This window comes from Amphibalanus amphitrite, unplaced genomic scaffold, assembly GCF_019059575.1.
Source record: "Amphibalanus amphitrite isolate SeventyFive unplaced genomic scaffold, NRLGWU_Aamphi_draft 000009F_arrow, whole genome shotgun sequence".
In the NCBI taxonomy this organism is placed as follows: domain Eukaryota; kingdom Metazoa; phylum Arthropoda; class Thecostraca; order Balanomorpha; family Balanidae; genus Amphibalanus; species Amphibalanus amphitrite.
Genome location: NW_024881505.1, coordinates 956148 through 976632, shown reverse-complemented (window position 1 = coordinate 976632; position 20485 = coordinate 956148). Strand labels below are relative to the sequence as shown.

At 47.4% G+C, this 20485-nt stretch overlaps 1 protein-coding gene across 3 annotated transcripts; it reads right to left on the bottom strand.

Moving 5' to 3' along the window:
• Window positions 1-1263: 1263 nt before the first annotated feature.
• On the bottom strand, window positions 1264-20257 carry LOC122380120 (nose resistant to fluoxetine protein 6-like). 3 transcript variants are annotated; one of them, XM_043362972.1, is made up of 3 exons: window positions 19841-20257; window positions 17880-19348; window positions 1264-2281 (listed from the first exon to the last, which is right to left on the bottom strand). In XM_043362972.1, exons 1-3 carry the CDS (start codon window positions 20181-20183, stop codon window positions 1700-1702), a joined length of 2394 nt encoding a protein of 797 aa, XP_043218907.1. In that variant the 5' UTR covers window positions 20184-20257; the 3' UTR covers window positions 1264-1699. The 3 variants fall into 3 exon arrangements, with proteins under 3 accessions (XP_043218907.1, XP_043218899.1, XP_043218890.1); XM_043362964.1 differs by lacking the exon at window positions 17880-19348 and having other exon boundaries at window positions 1264-3753; window positions 19841-20255; XM_043362955.1 differs by lacking the exons at window positions 17880-19348; window positions 19841-20257 and adding an exon at window positions 4367-4795 and having other exon boundaries at window positions 1264-3753.
• Window positions 20258-20485: the final 228 nt, after the last annotated feature.

Sequence of the window (20485 nt, the reverse complement as noted above, 5' to 3'; positions counted from 1 at the left end):
TCTTTCCTTAGATTAATATAACGGAAATTTCTGAGAATGAGCGGCCGGCCGGCCGGCCGTGCGGACGCTTTTGCGAGGCTTATATCTCAGCAACCACTTGACCGATTTAGATGCGGTAATTTTTGTAGGGTAGCTTCATTCCTTCTACCAAGTATTGGACTATTCTCGATGCATGTGGGTGACCCCTTATGCACGTGCCACGTGCAAAACGAAGAGGTGTCAGTTTTGTAATTGTTGCAATATCTCGGTAACTACTTGGCCGATTGCGCTGAAAGTTGGCATGTAGGTAGGCACCCACCAGGCACTGCATATCCATGTGCCAGAGTTGGGGTGCTGCTGCACGTGCGCACGTGCAGGGGTGGTTTCCAGATCTCGAGAACGGCTCGACCGATTGCGCTCAAATTTGGTACACAGTTAGGGACCGGTTGGTAGGGTGCCGTGCACAAGTCAGTTGGGACCCATTTTGCACGTGCGCACGTGCAGGGTGCCGCTTCCAGATCTCGAGAACGGCTGGGCCGATTGTGCCCAAATTTGGCACATCGCTAGAGACCGGTTAGTAGGGTGCCGTGCACAAGTCAGTCGGAGGTACCCCCTCGCAATTTCGCACGTGCAAGGCCCACCCTCTCGCTCGCTCCGTTAGTCGCCCCAAAAGGCGTTATACTGGTATGTAGATAAGACGCGATGAATTGGTTCAGAGCTCAGAATGAAGCTTATATGGCTGTTGTTTCTCCGTTTTCTCATTTTACCTAGGTAGTTTGCAACAACCCTAGGGACTTTGCAAACTACCTAGGGAGTTTGCAAACTACCTGTTCGACCAGGTACTTTGCAAACTGCCTAGGGAGTTTGCAAACTACCTGATCGTTCAGGGAGTTTGCAAACTCCCTAGGTAGTTTGCAAACTAACTGATTTCTCATACTCCCTGTAACACCTATACTATAAAGAGTATAGCGTCGGAGACCGCCCCTTGATCACAAGCGTCCAACTTTCACTATTCACAGTTAAGATAAGTCTAGCAAAAAGGAAAATACTGCGCATATTTTTTACCATTTATTACATACCGAATTCGGCACATATTCTATCTTTCAGCAACTAGAACGCACACGAAACATAAACAAAAACAAACAAAAAATACGTAGGGCACATAGGTATATATGTATAATTCCAAGATACAAGAGAATCTGGATAACGATATTTACCTTCTCACACACAACATATTCGTTACCCTAATTTCTATAGTTATAAAATTCAATGACATCACAAAAATCAGCAATTGTACATATATTTTCCATAAAACCGACCAATACGGATGGGACGCTTGCATTTATCATCAAAAGTAAATAGAATCCAGAAAATTGGACGTGAGCCAGCACAATCCATAACTACCAGTACCTACCTTATTGCATGTCTACATTTATGTATTCTTAGCTATGCACACACATGATTTAAAGAACTAAACTGATATGAATTTTCATTATGCTTTCAACAGATTGGCAATTGAGGTTATTAGACAAAAATGAGGCAACAACTCTACAGTCTATTATGCAACTATTTTATAATGAACAGCATATGTTATCCGTGTGTCTTAAGCCATTGTTTAAAAATATGTACAATGCATCAGATACCGTTGAAATTTGTAATTCAAAACATATACGAACCGTTTTGTATTTGACTGTTTTATGTAGATAGCTTCAAATGAATGTTATTCCTTAACAGACGAACCTGCCTCTTTGTCGGTTTCCAGCCCAGTCCCCTCCCCTTTAATGCCGTTCACCTTTGGCTCGGAGGCCGCAACTGTCGGGCCACCCAGGCTCACAGCTGGCTTCTTCGGCTCAAACATGATTTTCTCGAGGTTGATGAACGGAACCTCAAATGTTAATGAGAGGAGCATGGCTGCAGCGAAAGTGACAATAACGTGGGCAAGGAGGCGGTACGTATAACGGTACGAGTCGAGGTAAACGGTGCTCTTCACAGACCCCTCCACAAGCAGAAGGACGCTGCAGTGGATAAGATATCCGGCGTACGTCAGCCGGCTGAGCGGAATGAAGCCCGGGTAGGAGAGGAACGTGTTGATGGGCCCGCCGTAGCCGGTGACGCAGGCAAAGATGACCCAGCCGACTGCCACGCCCCACGCGGTGCGGTTTAGTCCTCCATAGGACACGGCCACAGCTTTGCTGAACTCTTGCCAGGGCATCTGATACCCAGTCATGCCGAATATCACCGAGATACCGATGGCGAAGGCTGCGACCCAGCCGGACAGCCAGAGCCACGGCTTCAGGGTGATCTGGCGGCCGCGCAGCCTGTGGAGGAGGTAGCCGAGACCGATCCCAGTCAGCCAGACTGTGCAGCGCATCCACGGATAGGCGTACTGAACCATCAACTCATCAGCTGCCTCAGGATCGGGAGCATTGAGCAGGAGAAGAGTTGGTGGCAGTTCCTTGACGCTCCACATGACTATTCGGAGGGCCGTGAACGCGACAGTGAGGAAGCCCAGCCATAGTGTGCCCCATAGAGGCTTCCACACAAGAGGAAGCAGCACTACTGGGGAAAACAAGAACATTTGCATGTCTGTGGCCAGGTACCATGTCTGACCCAAGCACTCTTCTGCAAGCGGGCTGAAGTTCTGGATATAGAGCAGATTACGCCACCAGTTTGCTTGACAAAAGTCCTGCTGCGGCTCCGCTGTCCTTGCCCAAATAGGACCGTTTCCGAAGTACACAATTATGGTGGCACTAATGGCAACCATGATTGCCATCGGTGGTGTGAGACGCAAATATCGGTGAAGGTAAAACATGAAGATGTTAAACTTTCTTCTTTTCTCGTAGGCTCCGCAGAAGCTATATGCCAGCACAACTCCAGACAAAAGGTAGAATGTGTCTACACTTGGTGTTGCATTATCGACCATTTGAAAAGCAGGGGTCCTGAGCCAATCCAGGGCGACGAAGACATTCTGATCGTAATTAAGCACCTGAAACGTAGCGTGTCCTATTAGCACCCATGTCATGGAGAAGAAGCGAATGCCGTGGATGCACCTGAGCGTTCCTTTGCTTGTAGATGTATCCAACAGCTTTTTGGTGTTGGTGTAAAGGGAAAATGCGACCAGGACTCTTTGCCAGTTGGCCAGGGCGGGCGGCTTTCTCTGTTGCATCGTGGCTGGCTTGGGCTCGACAACATGGAGCATCTGTGGCAGCCGCGAGTTGGGACTGTCCACGACGGACGTCATCCTGAGCTTGTCGGCCTGCCGCTCGGCCCGGTATCCGAGCCACACGTCCAGCGCCGTGCCGACCAGCAGCAGGACGCCGACCAGCGCCAGCAGCGTGATGACCACGATGTCGGCCGGCTGCAGGTCCACCGTCTGGTCGGCCACCTCGGACGTGTAGGCCAACACCGTGACGTTGTCCCCCAGCATGCTCTGGAGACCCGTCTGCACATCCGCGCTGGAGCAGCTGGACGGCACACACAGTCCGACAGTGCCGGTAGGAATTCCCAATGTTGGAAGGATGAAGATGGCACCGACACCGTCATCCCCTTCCTGCCGCCATCCGCCGACCTCCTCGTCACCAACCGACGGCACAGGGGCCGGTGCCACCGTCACTGGCACATACCGACCGGTGAACTGGAGCTCCTGGTCGTCCAGATCTGGGTACGTGTCGTTGTCCAGGCTCGCCTTCACCAGAAAACACTCGTCTCTGCTGCCGAACACGTTCAGGTTACCCACCAAAATGCCGTCTGGGAGCTTGCCGCTGGCATCAAACACTGCGAAAAGAAATTTATTTCATCCTCAGTATACTTCTTTATTGTTTAAAGAGAACAGTTGATATACAAAAGTCATTTGCAGATTTTGCACGCTAATAGACAAATGGACTGAACCAGTCAAGAACGGACAGTGAGGGATGTGATGCAACGGGTCCCGTTGAGCTTAAAAAAGTTAGGTAGGCAGAAGAGGTGACGTGCGTTCGAAAGGTCGCAGTGCCTAAAAAACATTCTAAAACATCCTTAGGTGTTGTTTTTATCCGCTGGGACTGAGAGCGTGAGATGATGTTTTTTCGTACTCCAGCGTAGATGGGTAGCCATACGGCTTCCACGGTTGACAGTGATGACATCAGTCATCTTTTGCAAACTCGTTAAAGATTTGGGCTGTACGGGGATCCAAAGGCCCGGGGTTCGAATCCCCGTACAGCCCAAATCTTTAACGAGTTTGCAAAAGATGACTGATGTCATCACTGTCAACCGTGGAAGCCGTATGGCTACCCATCTACGCTGGAGTACGAAAAAACATCATCTCACATTCTAAAACATCGTTAAGTGTAAACCGCATTTCGCATAAAGGTATCTCTTGGAAATAATGCACCATGTAATATGTACTTACTGAGCTGCGGCCACCCGGTCGGCGCTCCGGTCGAGAACTGCTCCCAGTAGATCTGAGTGTGTCTCTGACAGAGAGCACTGTCCGAGTAAAGCGTCGGCGCCGCCATACGAGAGACGAAGCCCTTGCCGCCGGAGGGCAGCGTCCTCTCCTCCAGCAGGTCGGTCAGCACGTCCAGGGTGGCATCCAGGTCGGCGAGGGTCAGCTCCTGCAGGCGCGGCCGCGGCACCAGGTTGAACAGGCGTCCGTCGAGGGCGGCGTCACCGCTGCCGGCCGCCGCCGTCACCGCCACCAAGACGGCCGCCACCGTCATCAGCGGCGGCAGCAGCGGGGCGAGTCGGGTCATGTCCGGGGCTGGTCGGGGGCGACGAGACGGTCCGCGGGCTGCTGCGGCCGAGACCGACTGGCCGGGTCGGTGGAGCGGCAGGCGGCTATAGCGCCCGGCCGCCTATCGCGACATCGCGTCATCAACGGACGTGTGAGTAATTGATTACGGAGATTGGAGCACAAGCAATGAACGCACGCGGTGGGATCTTTTATCTGGAGCCTACAAACAGACATCAGTGCCAATTCTCAGAGGAAGAGCTCAAAGTGCACATCAGCCCTCATACTTCATGGACTGCCAACCAACTACCCTTGCCAGCTTGGGAGCACATGTACTCCATGGAAGGTGCGGTTGTATGCTTGGACGTAGCATTTTATTGAACCTAACCGGAGGCGTGGGAGAAACGCTTCCTGCTTTTTTCTCGACATACCCAGTGTTGAAGACATCGCCACTTTATTTGGAATATCTATTCCCAAATCAATTTTACACACTTTGACTAAAAATGATATAAAATATTGTAATATGTCGGCCATCAATGACGAAGCAGGGGCATTCCACGATAGATCGACCAAAGCCGTACACCCTCATATTTTATTTTTGCTTAAAATTGGTCTAATGGGTTGTGATGGGCGGGGAAGCCAGCTGTGCCAAGGATTTTTTTCTTCGAACAACGGTTTCCGAGATATAGCCTTAGGCAATTCCTGGAGGTCACGCTGCAGCCCTATGTTTGGCGGCTTATAACTCAGAAACTATTGGTTTTCTATGGTAAAAAGTTTATATGGTTCAACTCGCAATCAACCAACAAACGTTTTGGCTATCTCGGATTTTCGATTTTTGAAAATTTTGATCACGTGACATCTTGACCTTTTTTCGAAGAGTGACATTGATATTTTCCCAACTGAAAGTCGCAGTTATGTCTGATGACGATTAAAGCCTTATCAATTGTCATGCATATGCGCAAATAAAAAAGTGGCCATCGCCCTGCGTTGACCTCAGGTCAGGTTATTTTTATGACCTGTCCATTATTACGAGCGGGAACGACGCGAGATCTCGAGAATAAAGCAAGATAGCGACAAGCGGTAAGCGGTACAGGATTCACAAGGATAAGGTCTACAATTTTTACGGAGGTCATTTTCAGGTCAGGTCAAAGATGACGTCACAGGGGTAAAAAGGAAGTCAAAATAGTTTTGGCTGTACCTTTTGATCTAATAAAGAAAGAGACGTGGAACAGGCACCATTGTGTTTGCTTTCGCCTAGCGCCAGTTCGTTTTGAATTTCAATACCGATGACCTAAGATCAGGTCAATTTCTTGACCACCCCATTATAAGTCAATTGAGGAGAAATCAGCTCCCTTGTTTTTACACTAAAACGCGTCGGAATTGCCTAATATACCATTAGTGACTTCATATACGACTAACTTTGACTACCTTGAGACCTTTTTTGCTCTTGGTCAACTGTGACGTTGCTCTTGGGTCATGTGACGTCATTAAAGGTCACCAAATGTTTTTTTTGCATATAACTCCTTACAGGTTTGAGATACAGCCGCGCGGATAGGCTCATTGTGTTCAGCTCGTCAAGGCCCATCGAATGATATATATGATGACCTTAAGGTCACGTGACCTAAGGTCAACTTTTGACCTTGACCTTTCGAGGTCAACATACACATGTTTCGATGCGGATCGACGAGAGGATCACGATGGTGCTATTAGTTTGTTCCTAGCTGGGATACTTTGAAAGTTATTCGAGAAAAACTTCATATATATATCTAGTGCCGCCATTTAGACTTTCTTTTTACCCCTGTGACGTCATCTTTAACCTGACCTGAAAATGACCTAGTAAAAATTGTAGACCTTATCCATGTGTACTTTGTGCCGTTTACCACTTGTCGCTATCTTGCTTTGTTCTCGAGATCTCGCTGTCGCTCCCGCTCGTAATAATGGGAAGGTCATAAAAATGACCTGACCTGAGGTCAACGCAGGCCGAAAGCCACTTTTTTATTATGGGATATGAATGACAATTGATAAGGCTTAAATCGTCATCAGACAAAATTGCGACTTTCAGTTGGGATAATATCAAGGTTACTCTTCGAAAAAAGGTCAAGATGTCACGTGATCAAAATTTTCAAAAATCGAAAATCCGAGATAGCCAAAACGTTTCTTGGTTGATTGCGAGCTGAACCATATGAAGTTTTTACCATAGAAAACCAATAGTTTCTGAGTTATAAGCCGCCAAACATAGGGTTGCAGTGTGACCTCCAGGAACTGCCCGAGGCTATATCTCGGAAACCGTTGTTCGAAGAAAAAAATCCTTGCCACAGCTGGGTTCCCCGCCCATCACAACCGATTAGACCAATTTTAAGCAAAAAATAAAATATGAAGGTGTAAATTTTATTTATTTTTGGTCGATCTATCGTGGAATGCCCCAGCAGTGACGTCTCATGTTCCGAAATTTGAGCCTACAAAACAGATTCTAAGGGAGAAGCTCTCATGCCCGCCGTTTTGAAAAAAGGAGGAAGTTGGAGGTCATTGAACTTAGGTGACCTTGCTTCACTTTGTCGAGTTTTAAATGCTTCTATAATAGGTTTTGGAGATGATTTTGAATTATATACCCATTGGAACACTTCAAAAATAGGTTTGGCGCCTATGTAACATGTTACGAAGCTGTCAGAGGTGGTCCGTGGTTGACACCTTCTATAGACCTACTGGTTGACCTGACCTGAATCGACATACCCTATGCATGAACACATCATCGTTGACTAAAACAAGCATGAAATCGGTAATCAGACCCCCCCGAAAAAAATATTAACACAATGGCCTAACTTAACGAAGCTCTAGCACGCCCCGATTTTCCCGACTTTTGGGTCATTGTTCTGAACTGCAAGATCATTCAATGACCTATGGCCTTAAAAACTGAGCATTATCGGGATATCTCGTCACGGGCAGCACGCTACTTTTTTGCGAATCTCTAGCTCGATCAGGGGCCGCATCTCAAGAGGGGTTCGTACGGACCACCCCTCTATACACTATAGACGCTGTAATACGGGCATACCTGACCTTTAATATACCAGCTTGGGTTGGCATACAAGCCTTGACGACTATTGCCGAAATAATTCAAAAATTTAACCCGGCAGTTGCTGGGGTATTTCGCCACCCACCGTTTGCTGGGGGGGGGGGGGCGTTAAACGCCCCCAGCCGATAACTCGAGAACCAATAGGCGCAGCGAAACGCACGAGGCGGCAAACGAAAGAACGCGACGAGACGCTTCAGATGAGTACTTTAAAGTTGAATTTTGAGGTCACAGGTTGGGTCAAGGTCAGGTCAAACACCTGAAATCGGGCTTTCATTAGCATGGACTTCAGGACTTCGCAATGGGCGCCTCTCGTCATAAACTCTGTCAAAACGGTGCACAATCCATCATATAAGGCCTACAAGAGTGTCAGCTCCATGTAGGGGTCAGTCAAGCATAGGTCAGGGTCAAGGTCAGGTCAACCGGGTAGGCACATATCCCCGAAAATCAAAACTGATATTCGCAGCCTGTGACACATGTTTTATGGGGAATTTGGGGCGCAGAACACGATGGTGACATAGACATTCATTTTATCATATGTGTACGTGTTTGGCTAAAAAAGTTCAATTTAAGAAATGCACGTATCATGGTCGTTAAGAAGTCACGAGAAATTGCCAAGATTCAGTTCAAGATTTTGGAAAATGCGGAACGATAATCAATAATCGAAGATAGCCATTTGATTGTACATGGTATTGGCAGTCTAATGGCGTTTAAGGCATGTCTGTATGTCTATTCTGTGATTTTATATGATTTTTTGAACATATGCCGTTTTTGGTCGAAAACTCAGAAATCATGACGTCACTAAAACCTCGATAACTCAAACATTTTCCGACCGATTTTTTTGAAACTTTATCACAACAAGCTTCAATCAATGCCCTACAGGTACCCAAAATTTGGCGCTGGCCCGGCGAAAAAAGTGGGGGCGTTTAACGCCCCCCCCCCCCCCCAGCAACTCGCGGGATAAATGTCATCCTTTATATTTCCATCGATCAACACTTTAAACACTCGGCGAATTGGTGCACAATTTAAGGTCTCAGCCAACCGGTGACCTCTGAGGTCAGTTCAAGTGGCCCAAGGCACTGCTTCAGCTTTCGGTAAATAAAACTTTGCCAAAAATAGTCGTAGAACCGTGATTTTGGCATCATCGTGTTTGTCTACATTGTTATGACCTGTGTTGTGTAGCTCAGGTATGTCGAGTGGTATACGTTTTATCTGGTGAGATCAGCTTAACCTTCCAGGCGGTGGGGGAGGCATTTTTGCCCCCCCCCCTAGCTTTTTTCGATATATCTCCGGAACCGCTGCGCCGATCGTCACCAAAGCACCAAACTTTCAGTACCCTCCCGGGAATAGCTTTTACACATTTGTGACCAAACATTTCTCTAAAGGCTATGATAGGTTGGCCGCTAATGACGTCGGAGTGACGTCACTTCTGGCCATTTTTGACAAAAAAAGGGTTTCGCGGGAAGAGCTGTCAGGCCCACAGCTTTAGAGATACATAAAAATGTTTTGACGTAAAATGTGTAAAATTGGCAGGGCTATAAAACTGCTATCTCGGATTCGTGAAATTGTAGAATTTTCATCCCAAAAATAAAAAAATCTTCTTCGAATAAAATAAGCAAAAATCCCAAACGTTTTTAGAATTTCGAAAACGGAATACAAGTGATGGTCCCTACCGCGTTCTATCCACATATCACATTTCAGATCAATACCTCTTTTTTGGCCACGTTTTAGCGAAAAAACTTCAAAATTGATGACATTTATAAGCGAGGTTCCTGTTTAAAATTCCCAACACCTTAACCCCCGCCCGGCGAGGGGGGGTTGATGCAACCCCCTGAGGTTTTTCGCAAATAACGTAAAAACAGCGGCGCGTAGCCCCACCAAATTTGGCATACCCTCTGGGGCAACCCTTTTGCACGTTTCCCTGAAAATTTGAAGTCCCAGTTTTTTCAGGTCAGGTCACTTTGTCACAAAAACCGGTACAAGGTCAGGGAAAATAGGACTAGCTTAGCGGCAAGTTGCAACTGAATTCCAGAGTTCACTTAAATTGGTAACAAAGTATATCATTCGATGCGCACGGACGTTCTGAGTTCACTGGTGCTTTATTTTTGCTCTATCTTTACTAGGTAAAAAGTTATAGGCGAAAAACGTTTGAAATGTTTTAGCAAAATTTTTGGCACTCATACCTCCCCAAAAAAAACCCCTAAATATTGACTTAGAGCCACTAAACCTTCACAGGAGCGAGATTTCCTATGGACCCACCTACCCTGTAAATTTGGCGTTTGTAAGTGCCATAGGAGCCAATCGCGAGGGGGGTCGTACCCTCCCCCCGCCGTGTCCGTGTTATGGAAAAGGCCCTCGCCTGGCGAGGGTAAACCATCGCCGGCACAGGGGGGGAGGGTTGATGCAATCCCCACAATACTTTTCGCAAATAACTCGCATAAAAAGCGGCCGATCGCAACGAAACGTGCGATCGGCCGTTTCGTGTACCCTCGCGTTGATCAATTTTACAGCTACCCTGAAAATTTCATGACCCTGACCCAAATGACCTTTGACCTGTGAGCTATTTTCCGAGACCATGTTTAGCCGGAATCGCGATTCGGCTTATATCGGCTCGCATTAGCCGCGCGTTTGCAGTCTTTTCGTGGTTTCAAACGTTGAACTATGTGATTTGATGTTGCTCCCCTGTATTAGGGTGGATGTCAAGGTCACCTAAAGGTCAGGTCAGGTCGTTGACCTTTGATGACCTCGGCTCACTTTTTCGAGTTTTACATGTTTCTAGGCTACTTTTTGGACCTGATTTCGAATTTAGCAACCATTTGAACATTTACGAAGTTCATGAACAACATACTAGAACTACTATACTATTTGTGAAATGAAACTCTGTCTGTGCACGGTCTGTGCACCTGTGCACGGCGTCAAAGCACCCATCTACACGGTGCAAACACACACATACTATTTGTACTATTTGTATACTATTTGTATACCACTCAACCACGCCTCTTAACCACTTTACGAAGTAGTTTGGTGCCTTAGTAACATGTTGCGAGGCTGTCAGAGGCGGAGCACCAGAAAACGGCATCGTCATCGGTATATGATAAGCAGCGCACTTGATATCCAACGGTGACCCAAAACAGCAACATTTTTTTAGTTTGACCTGACCTGGAAGGTCAATGACTGACCCGAGAAGGTAAAACTGGGTATCATTGGATTTGTCTCTTCCCAAAGAATCTTTTTGGTGTTTACCGCTAAGCTCTATCTCCAACAGGAACGAAATGGCGCGGGGGGGGGGCAACCCCCCCATGTGCGTTCTAGGATGGGAAAATGGCATGTGCGGGCGAGGGTTAACCCTCGCCGAACGCCAAATTTACAGGGTAGGTGGGTCCATAGAAGATCTCGCCCCCGTGAAAATTTGGTGACTGTACGTCAATATTTAGGTTTTTTTTTGGGGGGGGGGGTATAATTGCAAAAATGCGCTTAAATATATCAAAAGTTTTTCGCTTATAATTTTTTACCAAGATTGAGCAAAAATAAAAGCACCGGTTAACTTAGGACATCCGTGCGCATCGAATGATATACATACTTCGTTACCAATTTAAAATGAATTAAAAATTAGGTGAACTTAAAGTAATTTATTAAGTTTAACCTAATCAAAATGCAGCATATCGCATATCATTCGAACCGCCTGATCACAAGGAACACAACGACCTCATTGTTGAAGCTCTAGCCTTATTGTGTACCAAGTTATTAGCAAAAACGTAGTTTGACCTTAGTTGACCTCAGTTGACCCGACCCAAGCGTACTTGCAGCTTGCAAACACCAAGTAGATGTAAATCACGACCTAGTTGAACACTAAAACGTTAAAATAAAGCACAAATGTCTTATCTTTTCACATTCGGTCCAATTTCTTTAACAATTGTCATGACCTCCAGATGACCTCAGGTCAACCGAATTTAAAAACCTGGGGTGCATACTGCATAATTACATATGATGGCACTTGGTGACCTAAGCATATCCTGCAAGCATGAATCAAATCGATGAAGAACTCTAGTTTCCATGAACAAAATGGTGCATTTTAGTGCCATTTTAACAACGTACCGGTTTTTGTGACCTTGTGACCTGACTTCAACTCACTGGAATCTAAAACTCACAGGTCATTCAAACAGATGCTCCAACTTTTGTCTAAATTTGGTAGCGCTACGTGCCATAGCACCCACCCTATCAACGAATAACTCTGTCATTCAGCTGCCGTTCAACCAGCCCAATTTTCCCTTGACCTTGTACCGGTTTTCGTAACCTGGTGACCTGCCCTGAAAAGACTGGGACTTGAAGTTTTCAGGATAGGTGCGAAAAAGTTGCCCAAGAGCGTATGCCAAATTTTGAGGCGCTAGCGCCCCTATTTTTACGCTATTTGCTAAAACCTTAGCGGACTGCATCAACCCCCTTTCCGGGCAGCGTATTCGCCAAGTATATTGCACGAATCGGCCGACCAACTAGCGACATCTCTAGTGCGATGTCATAGCCATCCGACGCGACAATGTATGCATTGAGAACAATGTATGCATTGGTAAAGTGAGAACAGACATCCGTTTCATAAAACGATGTCTGTTCTCACTTTACCACGTTCTGACACACATAGTGAACTCAAGCCTCACCTCACATACAGTCCCCAAACCCTGGAAACTCACAGTGGTGCACCCCATTCCAAAACCTTCTAAATCCGATGACTTTAGCCGTTTCAGACCAATATCTATTCTTACTACTATCGGCAAGATCACCGAGCGAGTTGTTTCCGAACAGCTCTACTCTTACTTTTCTGACCATCATCTGTTCTCACCCACACAACACGGCTTTCGACCCAATCATTCTACCGACACTGCACTGCTCACACTAACTGACCATGTCTTCCGATGTATGGACCGGCGTGAAGTGACACTGCTGTGCTTGTTGGATTGTTCGCGCTGTTTTGACTGCATTCCACATGACTCGTTGTTACGGAAGCTGCAGCTCTATGGAGTGGACACGCGCTGGTTCCGTAGCTACCTGGCCGACCACTATCAGCGCGTGCAGCTGCAGTCCGCCGGACAGTCGCTTCGCCGTACGATCTCCCGACCTCTTCTCAACCCTATTGGAACTTTCCAAGGTTCAGCCCTCGGGCCATTACTCCACAACGTCTATGCCAACGATCTCCCGCTCTACATCGACGAGTCGACCAGCACCATCGCTTACGCTGATGACGTCCAGTTGTACGTCTCTGGCCCACCGAGAGACATCGTCCGTCTCACGGAATCTCTCGAAGACAGCCTGACTTCTCTGTCCAACTGGTACGGCAAGAACGGTCTGAAAATAAACGCAGCGAAGACTCAGCTGATTGTCCTCGGCACCCGTGAGATGACACGGCGGCTGCCTCCGATTAGCATCAATTTTTCCGGCTCCACCATCGCCAGCTCGAGCACCGTCAAAAACCTTGGTGTGTGGTTCGACAGTGATATGACTTTCGTCACGCACACAGCCGATGTAGTGCGGCGGTGCACTGGCACTCTGTGTGGACTCAGCCACAGCAGGCATTGTCTCCCTCAGTCAGTGCTGGTCACACTGGTGCAGGGGCTGGTGTTGTCGGTTATCCGATACTGTCTAGCTGTGTATGGCGCTAGCAACGTGACGCAGCGCCGGCGGCTCCAGAAAGTCGTCAGGTTTGCGGCGCGTGTGGTCTCCGGCCGGCGGAGGTATGATCGCGTGAGTGACGTCATGGAGCGGCTGGGGTGGTTACAGATTGAAAGCCTGTACAGCTACCACTGTCTGGCACTAGTTAACAAGATGCTTACCACTGCTGAGCCGCAGCAACTTGCTGATAATCTTGTGACACGAGCGAGTCTTCACGGCAGAGACGTTCGTGGTGGAGAACAGCTAGCTACCCCTGCCATATGTACGGAATCGGGTCGCCGCCGCTTTTTGTACTCCGCAGTGACGGAGTACAACGGGCTTCCTCCAGCACTGCGCAACGTAGGTCAGGCTGCTTTCAAGGCCAGACTGAGAAAGCACCTTCATGAGCGCGAGCAAGTGACGTAAACGGCGGTAAATGTATGCTGAATGTGTTGTCAATTTGTCTGATCCGACTGTGTGAAGTGTGATGCCGCGTGTTTGTTTCATCATCATTGCCCCCCATTCTGTATCTGACTCGAGCATGTAATAGCCGTATTTTTCCACGGATTTGCCTCACGATGTGAAATAAATAAATAAATAAATAAATTGAGATTTGAGGCTAGATTTGAGTTGAGACTGTTTCCAATTTTATATGGCTAGTGGTTACCATGGTGTGTCGTCGTAGCCGAGTGGTTCGAGTCCCGGTCTGGTAGTTGAAAGGTCGGTGGATCGATACCCGCATTGGCGCTTCTTTTCTCTTAAAAAGAAGTCGGTCGTAAACACGCATTTTTGGCCCCTACGTTCGCAGCCAATAGCGTACGCCCAATAAATCTATGACAAGCATTTATCTGATTAATGAATTTGTCGCAAAAGAACTGGCTGCAGTTTGATTGCAGTCTGTACCGGTCACCGGAACTACCAATTTTGTTACGGCACTGTCGATATTCGTCAAAATCGGAAGAGCTATTATGATACACATTACACACCCGAATGACAACGGATTCCTGTATTATTTCATCGATCAGATAAGACAAGTATAGAGATAAATCGTTGACAGCCCTCCGTGAGCATGCAGCTTCAGCTTCTTCACAATCAGTCCAGAGTTATCTTCATATACGTCTAATATGGGTCAATATTTTTGACTAACTAGATTCCAACAAGGGGATTTATCTCCCCTGGCGGCAGCTATGTAAAAGCTTTATAGGTAGTTAGGACATTGCTTTTATAGATGACGCTCCTTGACGGATAGAAATTGAAAATTTTGTCCCGTGATACGCTAGCTATGCCGATTTGTTTTGTGTATGGTGATTCTTACACGAAAAACCATCTAATATCCTGCTAACCAGCGTGCGATTTTTTCCTTTTCATCTAAGTTTTCGCTATTTTTAGGTACTTTACCATACCAAGTGCCCATGCACCTACTTTCTAAAGGTCAGCGCCGCCCCTGTCATATCCAGCATAAGCTGTGTGCTATCACCCATTGGCAGTGAGAAATATTGATCAATGACTGCATCGCCCAGCACCATTTGTCTTTCCATTGGCTACGTTCGCATAGCATGAACTATGCATTAGTGATGTCAATCACAGAAAATCAGAATACCGATACCAAACCAAATACAAACCAAAACTATTGGAAAATACCGAAACCGAACCGATTGGTTGGACTGCAAACATTCATCTTATGCAACATATTCGGTAGAAGAATACTTACCACTGATTTCTTGGTTGCACGCCGTTGCGAATGTATCCGAAAAACGCATAATGACAGATGACACGAAGATTAAAGTCGCCGATGGGCATCGAACCGACAACCTCATTATCACCAGCTCGATACTCTTAACCACTCCGCCACGGCGACAACATACGTAATCAAGATTAAATATCGTTAAGTTAAAACTTAGCATCAACAGACGCAACCAAGGGCGAGGACCGAACGTATGAGGCCACGTTGACGTCACTCAAGAGGCACGCTATTAGTCGGCCGATTCGTGTAATACACTTGGCGAATACGCCGCCGGGCGAGGGCATTATTGGCACTACTTTAGCATGCTTCCAGTCATCAGGAATTTGACCAAAGGAGTTTTAAAAAGTAATACGTATTAAGTGGCATGGACAGCTCTTTCGCACATTTAGCCATTGCTCTAAATGTGAAAATTATTAGGGATTACATTAAGTTGCAACAATATGCGATAGCTAGGTAGAGATGGGTTGATTCAAGGTTGATTTGATGTGACATACGTAGTTCCATTAGATAATTCAAGTAACTGATAGGCATAACATAATTTATATTATTACATGGTTCGTATGTCGTCTGGGGAGTGGAGATGTAATAATTTTGACAGTTGACCGCCATTTTCACATTTAATTTAACTTTGAAGGAAAACATAGGTATTTTTGTTAGCGACACCACGGCAAATGGCAATAGTAATCCGCGCGTTTGAATCCTTTTTCAATTTTCTTCTGAGCAGCGACATGCTTACCGATATCTATTAGCGAGTTGGAGTGTGCCATGTAATAAAATGAATACTAAGTGGGGTAAGTGCAATACGAAAAAGTTATTGCCCTCTGTGACGCAACTGTAGCCCTCGCGCAAAGACAACAAGCATGATTGCCCTCGGCAGCCGACGAGGGCTTTATTGCCCTCGGGCAATAAAGCATGCTTCGGTTTTCACCCCCGGGTTTCAGTGACGTCACATCGGGAATAATTTTTACTACTGTCCGCTTCCCCATACAGTATTCATGTATCAACACTTCGTTTCGGCTTTGCTACCTGGAATAAACAATAAATACAGCGCAATAAAGAGTTGAATTATTTTCTTCTCTAGAAACGTCTGCAATCAAAATTTCAAAAATAAAACAGCACGTTGAGATTCCACGATCAATGCCATTTTATTTCACACCAATCATAACTCCATTCCATCATGCAGTCGCAGCTAGGAGGCAAAAATATAAAACATTACCACCACAATTTGAGGCAAAATCAAATGCTGCACGCAACATATGGGACGCTTCAAGACACTTTAAAACAAACAAATGGCCATCAAAAACATGAATTTTTTGCACAGTTGTAACGCTTTGGGAAAATTCTGACCAGTTAAAGTAGAAAATGGGTAAATGTAAATATCATAAGAGAACCAAAAATTCGGCTGTTTGGCGCAAAGACACGAGAGACCCTACAGCGGATTCCACAAAGGAAACTCAGACGACTGGGTCAGGCAAAAGGCTGCAACAAAACTACAACTCCGTCTCACCAGAACCAACAGTCAATCTTCCAAGTTATAAGGCATCTGTTCATCAACAACTGTCGAAAGTCAACAAATAGACACGGTTGTTTTGTAGCAGCTGGTCCTTGAAAAGATGCGAGGACACCCACGACTTTTTTTACCACATCTGGGCCAACGAAAAAACGTTTTTTTTCAGCTGGATAACACCGACTCAAATCACTTTTTGTGAACACAAAACTTTCAACCAGCAGTCCCACGACCACAGGAGAACTCAAGAGGGCTGCGAACGTTCGCAGTGTGCCTCATGTGGTACAAGACCTGCCGGGCCGCGCTGGTGTCCGCACGGCGACGCGCCAAGCTGTGATTGGGGAGAAAAAGGGCTATCTGTAACTCGTCTTCTTTGGCTGCAAGTGAGCAGCCAGCACGGAGAAGGCGCTACCACACAGAATGGCATTAATCTTTGTGTACATATGATAGGCACTGATTCGTTTTCATCCTTTCTTCAATATTTGAATTATAATGTTTTAAATTCGACTGCTTATTTAGGAACTCCCGGCATCTTCGTCATCATAATTCCGATTTACTATGCCACTGTTAACTATAATATTGCATATCATACTACATGTAATGGTACATAGCTGTTCAACAACAGCAGCGAACATCGAAGTAACAACGTTTCTCTCTATTCCTTGCTGGTCTGCCCAGCTTCCTGTTCTGGTCCCGGAGAATTCGTCACTTTATCAGAAGATAAATCAGACTCGGCAGGTGGTAGAGGTGCGCCGCTCAGACCCGCAGTTGATTTTTTTGGCTCAAACATGATTTTTTCGAGGTTAATGAAAGGAACCTCAAATGTTAGCGAAAGGAGCATGGCTGCGGCGAAACTGACCACAACGTGGGCAAGAAGATGGTAGGTGAAGCGATACGAATCGACGTAGACAGTACTCTTCACAGAGCCGTCTACGAGGGTTAAAACGTTGATGTGGATAAGATAGCCGGCGTATGTGAGCCGGCTGAGCGGAATGAAGCCCGGGTAAGAGAGGAACGTGTTGATGGGCCCACCGTAGCCGGTGACACAGGCAAAGATGACCCAGCCGACTGCCACGCCCCACGCGGTGCGGTTGAGTCCTCCATAGGACACGGCCACGGCTTTGCTGAACTGTTGCCAGGGCATTTGATATCCAATCATGCCGAATATCACCGAGATACCGATGGCGAAGGCTGCGACCCAGCCGGACAGCCAGAGCCACGGCTTCAGGGTGATCTGGCGGCCGCGCAGCCTGTGGAGGAGGTAGCCGAGACCGATCCCAGTCAGCCAGACTGTGCAGCGCATCCATGGATATGCATACTGAGTCACCATTTCCTCGGCTGCCTCAACATCAGGAACATTAAATGAGAAAAGCGTAGGAGGCAGGTTTTTGGTGCTCCATATAGCTATCCGCAAAGAAAGAAAGGCAATAGTGAGAAACCCGAGCCAAAGAGCCCCCCACAGAGGCTTCCACACAAGAGGAAGCAAAATTACTGGAGAAACCAAGAACATTTGCATGTCTGTGGCCAGGTACCAGGTTTGAGCCAAGCACTCTTCCTCGATCGGGGTAAAGTTCTGGATATAGAGCAGATTACGCCACCAGTCTTTTTGACAAATGTCTTGTTGTAGTTCCACCATCCGAGGCCAAAGAGGACCGCTTCCAAAGTACACAAATATGGTGGCATTAATAGCCACCATGATTGCCATCGGTGGTGTCAGACGCAAATATCGGTGAAGGTAAAACATGAAAACGTTAAACTTTCTTTTTTCGTAGGCTCCACAAAAACTGTAAGCTAGCACGACCCCTGATAACAAGTAGAATGTATCCACACTTAGCGTCGCGTTATCAATTACTTGAAACGCAACTGTTTTGAACCAATCCAATGCGACGAAGAAGTTTTGGTCATACGAAGTAATTTGTGACGCAGCATGCCCCAGAAGCACCCACGTCATAGAAAAGAAGCGAATGCCATGGATACACCTCAGCGTCCCTTTACTTGTAGACGTATCCAGCAGCTTTTTGGTGTTGGTGTAAAGGGAAAATGCGACCAGGACTCTTTGCCAGGTGGCCAGGGCGGGCGGCTTTCTCTGTTGCATCGTGGCTGGCTTGGGCTCGACGACATGGAGCATCTGTGGCAGCCGCGAGTTGGGACTGTCCACGACGGACGTCATCCTGAGCTTGTCGGCCTGCCGCTCGGCCCGGTATCCGAGCCACACGTCCAGCGCCGTGCCGACCAGCAGCAGGACGCCGACCAGCGCCAGCAGCGTGATGACCACGATGTCGGCCGGCTGCAGGTCCACCGTCTGGCCGGCCACCTCGGACGTGAAGGCCGTCACCGTGAAGTTGTCCCCCAGCATGCTCTGGAGACCCGTCTGCACATCGGCGCTGGAGCAGCTGGACGGCACACACAGTCCGACAGTGCCGGTAGGAATTCCCAATGTTGGAAGGATGAAGATGGCACCGACACCGTCATCCCCTTCCTGCCGCCATCCTCCGACCTCCTCGTCACCAACCGACGACACAGGGGCCGGTGCCACCGTCACTGGCACATACCGACCGGTAAACTGGAGCTCCTGGTCGTCCAGATCTGGGTACGTGTCGTTGTCCAGGCTCGCCTTCACCAGAAAACACTCGTCTCTGCTGCCGAACACGTTCAGGTTACCCACCAGAATGCCGTCTGGGAGCTTGCCGCTAGCATCAAACACTGTGGAAATAAGACAAAATATTTTTAAAATCATATGACTGTCGCTGTTCCAAAGCTTTCTAAACCCAGGAACAGAAGTCATAATGATGTTCATGCTCATCGGTAATATGTTGGTTTAATGCAAGATAACGAAAATAAGATAACGCATACTTCATGTGTTCTGTCACCGCGATGCTCATATAAGAATGCTCATGAAAATCGTTGTGAATGTTAGGAACAGAAAATAATCTAATTGCGTTTTCAATTGAGGCCAGCTTCTTTGGCAAATGGATCTTCGGAAGCGGATCCTAACCGTTTTTGGTACATGTGATTGGAGCTACGATATGTAAAGATGAGTAAAGTGAACGTAAAGACAAATTGTATGTGTGGGAAGGTGTTTACCGTCATGAATTCTGCTTCCGTCTACCATTACAAGAACTGGTAACATCTGAAACTTTTTTTTTTAAATTCATTTAATTTCATTTTAACGTTACACATCATGCCACTACTTACTGAGCTGCGGCCACCCGGTCGGCGCTCCGGTCGAGAACTGCTCCCAGTAGATCTGTGTGTGTCTCTGACAGAGAGCACTGTCCGAGTAAAGCGTCGGCGCCGCCATCCGAGAGACGAAGCCCTTGCCGCCGGAGGGCAGCGTCCTCTCCTCCAGCAGGTCGGTCAGCACGTCCAGGGTGGCATCCAGGTCGGCGAGGGTCAGCTCCTGCAGGCGCGGCCGCGGCACCAGGTTGAACAGGCGTCCGTCGAGGGCGGCGTCACCGCTGCCGGCCGCCGCCGTCGCCGCCACCAAGACGGCCGCCACCGTCATCAGCGGCGGCAGCAGCGGGGCGAGTCGGGCCATGTCCGGGGCTGGTCGGGGGCGACGAGACGGTCCGCGGGCTGCTGCGGCCGAGACCGACTGGCCGGGTCGGTGGAGCGGCAGGCGGCTGTAGCTTATGACTTATCGGCTTATCGCGACACTGCGTCACCAGTTTTCTTCTGACCCTGTGTAGCAAAGCCATAATTGGACATTACATGAATCAGCATCAAATCGAGACGAACAGTTTGACGGAGCTGAGAACATGTTGTTACCTTATCGGTATTCTATCAATGCCCATAATAGGCGACATAAAAGGTCGCTATCTATTTCACAGCATGGCTACT

Coding starts and splice junctions, on each gene's coding strand:
- LOC122380120 (XM_043362964.1), bottom strand. CDS start 20,183: ATGGCCCGACTCGCCCCGCTGCTGCCGCCGCTGATGACGGTGGCGGCC. Junction 3,754..19,840: donor GACCGGGTGGCCGCAGCTCA/GTAAGTAGTGGC, acceptor TTCTTTTCGCAG/TGTTTGATGCCAGCGGCAAG.